This window comes from Vicugna pacos, chromosome 13 (assembly GCF_048564905.1).
Source record: "Vicugna pacos chromosome 13, VicPac4, whole genome shotgun sequence".
Classification (NCBI taxonomy): domain Eukaryota; kingdom Metazoa; phylum Chordata; class Mammalia; order Artiodactyla; family Camelidae; genus Vicugna; species Vicugna pacos.
In genome coordinates, this window is record NC_132999.1 from 33,326,281 (window position 1) to 33,334,733 (window position 8,453).

The 8,453-nt window shown below is 56.1% G+C and overlaps 1 protein-coding gene across 1 annotated transcript; it reads right to left on the reverse strand.

Annotated features, from left to right (window-relative positions):
* Positions 1-2,245: 2,245 nt before the first annotated feature.
* On the reverse strand, positions 2,246-3,208 carry FOXE3 (forkhead box E3). Its single transcript, XM_072975789.1, has one exon. It carries the CDS (start codon positions 3,206-3,208, stop codon positions 2,246-2,248), a length of 963 nt encoding a protein of 320 aa, XP_072831890.1.
* Between the last annotated feature and the right edge of the window lie 5,245 nt (positions 3,209-8,453).

The window sequence follows — 8,453 nt, forward strand, 5'->3', positions numbered from 1 at the left end:
TCTTTTGCAGATCACTCAGAGGACTTCAAGTGAGAATGGATAAGAAGGTGCCAACATACTGTCAACCCAATAATTATTCAGTATGTCAGGCACAATTTTAGACACTAGGGATTCATTCAGTCAGTCAACAAATATTAGGTGAAGGGCTGCTATGCATCCAGCAAATTAGACCTGTCTCTTGCTCAAAGGGGTTAATAGCTGGGGGGGGGGCAGTCTATCCAGGACCTTTCATACCAGGCTGTGCATACCTACTGCCCTACCTCCAAAGAGGGCCTTCCCTGCCTTCTCAGATTCCCTGGATCTTTTTCCTCTGTGAGCTGCCTACTCTCCACACTCACCCTCTATCACTGCCCCAGAGCTTTAAACTCTTGTATGTAAAAGAGGTGCCTCAGGCATGTCCACCATGCAAATCACGCTCAGCCTGGGCTCAGGCATACTGATCCCCTCCCCGGGCCTTGCCCACACCTAATCCAGGCCCTACCAGACTGAAAGCCCTGGGGCAAAGGAGCTTGGAAAAGCCTGATGCTTAGCCTTTGGGTTAGCACCCGAGAGCAGGATAGGGTCAAAGACCAACTCCCTCCCTCTTGACAGACACAACCTCCAAGTCTCTGCTCAGTGCTGCCCTGTCCTTGGTGCTGGGGACAGTCATGAATCAGGTGGAACATCTGCTGCCCCAGCTCCTAATCCAGTAGGGGAGGTAAAACAGGGGCCATAGCTGATGGGGCAGAGTCCAGCTCCAGTTCAGCAGGGCATGTATAGTTCTGCAACCTGGTCTCACTCTTTAAGGTAGGGAGTTTTAGCTTTTTAAACGAGCCCCAGCCTTAGCCCAGTGCCTTTCCTCCAGAATACTGTGCAAACTAATCACTTGGGAATTTTGTTTAAATACGTAATTGGATGATTCAATCTGAGGTAGAGCCTGAGAATCTGCATTTCCAGCAAGCACCCAGGTCCCTGTACCACACTTTGAGTGGAAGGCACTAGAGCTTTTGCCTCATTTCTCTGAAGACTGATTGGTAATGTCTCTTCCCCACTGATCCATAAATTCCTTAAGGCAGGAATCTTGCCCATTTGTTTAGTGATGTATTCCTGGTGCTTGGAACATTCAGTCAGGGCTTGCTGGAGAAGTGGATGCTCCCTGATCCATGGGAGCAGGGAATAATCCCTCAGAACACACAAACCCACTAGCCAAATACACTCACGTGCTCGCCCCGTCTCATCTCTACCAGCCTCTGGGATGCAGCAGGTGATGGCATTTTACCAGGTCTACTATGTGCACAGCTATGGCTTAATCACATCCTAATCCTACTTCATGAACCTTTGCCTGATAACTCACAAGGGGGATCACCCCATATGGCTGCCCAAGATCCTGAACAAAGCTCCCCAACTATCTCCCCAGATCATTCCCCCAAGTCACCAGCCAGCACACAGAGCCCGGAGGAGGGTTTCTTCTTTCTTTTTTAATTAAACTAGTTTTAATTAAAAAAATAATACCCTAGTAAGTCCTAATTTTTTCCAGATGGTGGGGCAGCCCACTAACTCCCCTTTCAGTCAGGAACCCCTGGTGCTGATTATCTCAGAAATGAAGAACTGTCCTCAGGGTGGGGAACAGCGCAGCAAGGTGTGTCTGTGCGGAAGAGGGGCGCTCTCCCTGTGAGAACCTGAGAACAGGCTGGTAAGTGGGGTGGGGGACACACTTGTTGGGGGAATGAAGGGAGGACAGCAAGGGAGTCATGGACCCAGGAGTCTGACCTCTGATGTGTTTCAAAAAAAAAAAAAAAAACACCACCAAGGCAGGCTGAAGAAATAAGGAGCCAGTCGGGAGGAGGCTTGAGATGGAAGGTCTGGCTTCCAAAGGCTTGGAATTCGCCAGAAACCTGGGGTGGGGTCTCACAGGTGGTGATCGAGCTGCGGGACATGGGACCCAAAACAGTGCTGGGGGGCGGGGTAGAGGGGGAAGGGTGTACAGATGAGGGCTCACAGTGGAGGGAGAAGAAACCAGGACCTCATAAGTCGGATTGCGGGGTGGGTGGTGCTGAGAGGGTGCGTTCAGTCCGGTGGAGAGATGGTGGGAGGCGCCCCAGGCTTGGGGGACAGAGACAGACGGAACAAGTGTGTGCAGTCCATGAGGCAGAGCTGGGGAGCTCCGAGGTGCACTCCGAGCCAAGGTGGGCAGAGATGGGGGCTCCCAGCGCCCCGTCCTGGAGGAGGGGGGCCGGGCCGCTCCTGCGAGGCGGGGGGGCGGGGCTCACAGGTAGCGCTCCAGCCCCGACGCGTAGCCGGGCGGCCGCAGGTAGGCCTCCCCGGGGCCGAGCGGGCCAAGCGCGGCCGCGGGCCCCGCCAAAGCCAGCAGCGGCTCGGCGGGCAGCGGGCCGGGGCCGGGGCCAGGGCGCGTCGGCGGCAGCCCCAGGCGGTCGGGCGGCGGCGAGTAGAGCGGCGGGGAGGCGGCGGCCGCGCAGGGCGGGAAAGCAGCGTCGGGCGCGGCGCAGCAGGGCGGCTCGGGGGCGCCCAGCCCCGCCAGCTCGGGCGGCAGGCTGACCAGGCTGTCGACGCTGAAGAGGCGCGCGGGCGGCGCGGGGCCCGGGGCGGCGGGGGGCGGCGGGAGCAGCGCGGGGCCCGGGCCGGGCGCGTAGGGCGCGTAGGGGAAGGGCGGCGGGCCGGCGGCGGGCGCGGGCGGCGCGGTGGGGAGCGCGGGCAGCTCGGCGCGCTTGAAGCGCTTGCGGCGCCGCAGGAAGCTGCCGTTGTCGAACATGTCGGCGGCCGCCGGGTCGAGCGTCCAGTAGTTGCCCTTGCCCGGGTTGCCCGGCTCGCGGGGCACCTTGACGAAGCAGTCGTTGAGCGTGAGGTTGTGGCGGATGCTGTTCTGCCATTTGCGCGGGCTGTCGCGGTAAAAGGCGAAGCGCTCGGTGATGAAGCGGTAGATGGCGGCCAGCGTGAGACGGCGGCCCGGGGCGTGCGCCAGGGCCATGGCGATGAGCGCGATGTACGAGTAGGGCGGCTTCCCGCGCTGCAGGGGCCGCCGCCGCCGCCGGCCCGGGCCCGGAGCGGGCGGGGGCTCCGGCTCCCCGCGGCCCGCGGCCGCCTCCTCGGGCTCGGGCCCCGGCTCGGCACCGGCAAGCGGCGAAGGCGGCGGCCCCGACGGCGCGACCGAGGGCGGGGCCGGGAAGCCCGAGAAAGCGGCGGGCGGCTCCATGTCGCTGCGCCCAGTCATGGGGATGCGGCGGGCTGCCCGCGCTCTCGGAGGGAGCCTGGGCCGCTGATCTTCCTTATATGGACACAGTCCCCCTCCCCCTGCCCCTCAACCAGGGGCGAGGGCTCTGGACCTTCTCCTCTGGCCAGCGCCTCCCCTCTAATTTGCCTTCCCAATCCTCTTGCAGTGCTGACAGTTCTCCCCCATCCCTATCCCCATCCCCACCTCCCACATTTCACCCCTCCCTGGGTCACATCCCTTTGGGTCAGTCTTTCCCAGATCCAGCCTCATCTCTTCCCAAACTCCACTGGGTCAGTCCCTGGCCCTGGCCCCATCCCACTGGATTCCATTAGCCCCCCTCCCTTTCCTCTCCTCCCTCAACCTCCCCAGCTTTGGGTCAATGCCAATCACAAATCCACCCATTCAGCGCACTCTCTGGGCCCCCTCCCCATTATGCTTCTCCTAGCTAAGTCCTGTCTCCAACATCTTTCTCTCCTAGACCCCTCCTCGTCCTTCCAGCCCCAGCCAGGACAGAGATGAGAGCAGCCAGGGGCCACCTTGCCAGCCCTCAGCATCCTGATGCTGTGCTGGTTGGGGAGGTGTCAGGCCCACCCTGGGACATTAGGCAATGGAGAAGGAGGGGGCAGAAGGGGAGAGCAGGAGGCGGGCTTTGTCTCAGGGGAGGATGTTTCCTGGCTCCAGGGTCAGCATCTCCTCTCTCTGCTACCCACCACCCCACAACCTTGTCCTATCTAGGCCAGCATCCTTTGAAAAAACAAAATCGTGAAGCCCAGCTAGAAGGTTTAGAAACTAGAGGAGTGACTACTTTAAATCAAGAGCCCCTAGAAAATCTATAACTTACAGTTGCTTTTCTGGCTGCTTCTTCTCCATGCATCTTCTGTTCTGAGAAAAAGGACTCTCTTTCTCTCACATGCACATCACGCACAACGGGAAGATGCACGAAATAAAGCCTACACAGCCTCAAGTTCCAAGGAGCAGTCACTGGGTCAGAAAGAGACTCCTAAGTGCTTCCACAGACTGGAGGTCTGCTTACTGGCCCAGAAGCACCAGACTCACATCTCACTGAGGAAAGTGGGTTGTCTTAGTTTCTATTAAAACCTCCCTCTAGGAACCACCACCCACCACACCACACAGAAGAGATACAATCGCCTATTTCATGAAAACATCACAAAGTGCCAGGAAAGCTAGTCCTGGCTTGGACGGAACTAAAAAGGAAGGATCTTTGCCCCAAAGAGTTTTGTCTTGGGATAGGCAAGGTCAAAGGAGCAGGACTGGGAGTAGGTGAGGCAACTGAAGTAGCCTAAAATTAAGTGGATGCTCACTCTCAGGTTGGTGCAAGTACAGAGTCAGCACTTGAGAGTCAACACCTCCTTAAATTTATTGCCCCAGTTCTGGCCCTGATGTGGCATGCCCCTGGGTACAGGTGATCAGAGCTAGCTACAGCAGGCAGAGGGCCTGGTGCTTCCAATCCCAAACTTGAAGCTCATGGTTCCCACTCTCCCAGCTTCAGTCTCAGCTGATAGCGCATAACAGCCACCATTACTGAGCATCGTGTGTGTGGTAAACTCTTACACACATTATCTCACTAAGTGTGAATACCTTGTGAGGTAGGTACTGCTATTATCCCTGTTTTGCAGATGAGGAAACTAAGGCTTTGAGAGGTTAAGAGACTTACCTAACTTCACACAGCTAGAAAGTGGCAGAGTGGGATTAAACCCAGAGTTCAGTGCACGAGCACCAAGACTCTTCTAAGAACCATCGTGTTTTAAAGCTGACACTGTGAAAATAATCTACTCTAGAGTGCTTCCCGCTCCCACAACTTCAGCTGTGAAGCTGCTGCCTAGCCTCTCTCCTGACCTCCAGTCACCACATCCAAGTGTCCACTGGACATGATCCTCAACCTAATGCACCCCTAACTCCAGCCTCCTCCCCTTCCTGCATTCCAGACCTCAGCCGATGGACCCCTTGCCCCTCACCAGCCATGTCAGGGCTATGGACATCATCTCAGACTCCCCCCTCTCATGCCCCACATCCAAGCAATCTGCAAGTCCTGTCATTTCCACATGGATTCCAAATGCATCCCTCCTTCAGTTCCCCCAGCCTCAGTTTAGCCCACATCATTTATCGAACACTTCTTTGCCAGGCCCTTTGCCAGTGCTCTGGGGAGACAGAGGTGAAGAAATTCACAGTCTAGTGGAGAGATGGACACATTGACGATTATGACCATGAGAGGGGCAGGCAGAGAAGGAGAGAGGAAGGAGAAGATGACAGTCAGAGATCTATAGACACCACTCACCCCCAACATTGAAGAATCATCCTGGTTTATACACAAACAGACCCCACCTCAGTACCCTCTCCACCTTGCATCCTACTGCCTGGCACAGGCCTTGGGAACACAGTGCAGTTACAATGAACAGCTCACCAAAGAGGAAGGCAAGACAAGCAGTTGCAGCAGCAGGGAACTTATCTCCAAGAGCCAGGTGACCTGGACCAGTTGCTCATTTAAGCCTCAATTTCCTCACCTGCCAAAGGGGGACAATAATGAACCCTCTCAGCATTGTTATGAGATTCCTATGAGGTCATGTATGAAAGTGCTTGGCCCATACTGGCACCAGGTAACAGATTTCTTTTTTTACTACGTAACTGGCATTTCCTGTGTTAAACCAGGAAGGGAAGGGAAGAGGCAGAGCCAGAGAAATGATTTTAGAGCTTTCATATTTACAATCAGGTGTAGCAGAAGCCGGCAGTTAGACTCAGGCACAGAACCAGAACCACCATTTTTTTCAACTTCCCTTAGGGCTGAAGCCCCCTCTGGAGGCCCCTACTACAGCTTCCTGGAGTGGGGGGTGGGTGTATGGAGAATAGTTCTTATTACCTCCCCTGGCAAACTGCAATTTTCTTATACTTTAAAATTTCCAGTCTTTGTATGGAGTCTGGGGCATAGTATATGTTCAATAAATAGTACTGAACGTGTGGTTGGCTATGCTCATCCTGGGGAGAGTGGGGGCGGGGAGCTGGGCCAAAGGGGTGAGAACCCAGACTTTTCCAGTTCTCTGTGCCTGCCTGGCCCCCTCCATTGGGCCTGCTTCCCGGAGCCAAGCAGGCCGGTGTCAGGGGGTGGCCCAAGGGCTAATCCGTGTTTTCAGCGTGGCTGGGCCCTCTTTTCACAGGCCCTGGGCCGGACGGGATGTGGCTGAGCATCCGGGCATAAGATGGCCAGTGAAGGCGGCCCCTTTCTCATGGGCCTGGATTCCAGGCGGCCCAGCGTCTGAGTGGAGCCCCTGGGGCGGGAGGAACACAGTGGCTGGGCTGGGCAGTCCTTTGTCTGACCACGCTGGGTGGATATTCAGGCTGGCAGGAGGGATTAATGGCCAGGGATTGGCCCTGGGGCCGGCCTTCCCACTGCCCTTTGGAGGCCAAAGGCCCAGGTCAGGGCACACAGTGTTGATGGCTCCCTAGATAGGAGTGGAAATTCCCACCCTGTCCAAAGCCGTTAGCATCAGCCGCCAAGGCTCCCTGCCCCCAGCCCCACCTCTGCAGAGGCACTGTGAGCCAAGATGGGCTTCGAGGCAAGGAGCAGAGGGTGGGGGCCAGAGCTTCCCAACCATTCTGCCTGGGAGAGAGGGCTGAGGCTGAAAGTCACCTCAGGTCCTTGTCCCAAGATTCACAGCCACTCTAGGAGGGCTCCATGACTGCCCCTCCAGAGCTCTGGAAAGAAAGAACTGTGTCAACCCAGCGAGAGTCCAAGGGACCAGCCCAAGTTGTCACCAGACCCCATAAGGCTTCCTAGAGTTTTCTTCAAATACCCCTGCTTTGAGACCACTCTAGAGTCATTCCTCAAGCCTTTTGTCACAACATCCACAGAACCCGTAGCCCAGAGGCTCCAGAAGGGGCTCAGGAACTCGAGGAACTATGAGACACCCCCATCCCACCCCCTGCACCCAGGGATCTCAAGGGCTGCTGCAAGACCTCTTCCCTCTTACTCCCGGGACTAGGGCTGCCCACAATACTACGCCTTCCTCCGAAGCCTGGGGCAGACAGTTGCAGCCTGGCAAGGGGGCATGTTGGGCCCCCATTCTGGTGTGGCCTTTTCCAATTAGGCTGCTCCTGAACTGGGATGAGAGCAGCAGCCCCAGCCTTACCTACAGAGCCTGACCCCTGTGGGGTGCACTCTGAGCTGAGGGGCCTGAGCCAGGCTCAGGAAAAGGAGCAAGGGCAGGCCTGATTCTGGAGAGAGCATCAGGGAAGAACCCAGGAGGACGATGCCCCTCTTTGTGACTCCTCATTATTGCTCAAGCACTTCTGTTCAGCAAATCCTAAGGATCTGTGCCAGGCTGCCCTGGGTGCCGGGTCAGTGATGAGTCAGACTGTTCTTTGCCTTCAGTGTACCCAGGAGGGGACAGCCTGCAGACAATGCCTGTCCAGGGTGGTCAGTGTGATGCTGGCACGAGCACAGAAGAGCTTTTGCCATGCAGCCTGGCAGAAGGCTTCCTGGACTGAGTTAAACTCCAGTGGCAGGTAGGGCAGGCCCAGGCTGGATGAGGGCTCCTTCCCTCTGCCCCCATCTCACCTCATCATTGCACTTACCTTACTGACTCTCCGTGTGTCTGTCTCCCGCATTAAACTCTGTATGAACTGAGGGCAGGGACCATGTCTCACTCATATTTGGAGCTCTGGCACTCCGTGTAGTGCCTGGCACAAGTTGATAGTCAATAAATACGAATCAGGTGGCCAGAAGGATGGCTGGATGCCAGGACAAGAAAACTGCAGGTGTAATGGTCTGAAGGCCAGAGATATGGTCCATTCTGGGAAGTGCAAGACTTCCAATGTCTTTCTAGTAAGAATTACGTCAGTGAGTATATGTAAAGTTCTTAGGATTCTGCCTGGCACACGTCAGCGCTGTGTGTTAGCTACTGTTGCTGCTGTTCTGGTTGTTACTATTGTTAGTCACTGTGGCTAGCGTGGCGTGTCAGGGTGCTGAGACAAAGAAGGTAGATGGAGTCAGATTGTAGGTGACTTTATTTGCCAGGTTAAGCAGATTAGATCTTTCTAGAGACAACAGGAAGCCTTCTGAAAATTTTTTAGCAGGGGAGTGACAAGATCAGATCCCTTGTTTAGATCAGTGTGACAGCAGATAAACTAGACATGGAAGAGGCTGGAGGCTAAGTGACAAGATGGGGGGCTGATCGTACCGTGCTGCATGAACACAGGCTCTGGTTCTAGGCAAGCATCGGACCCTCCACAC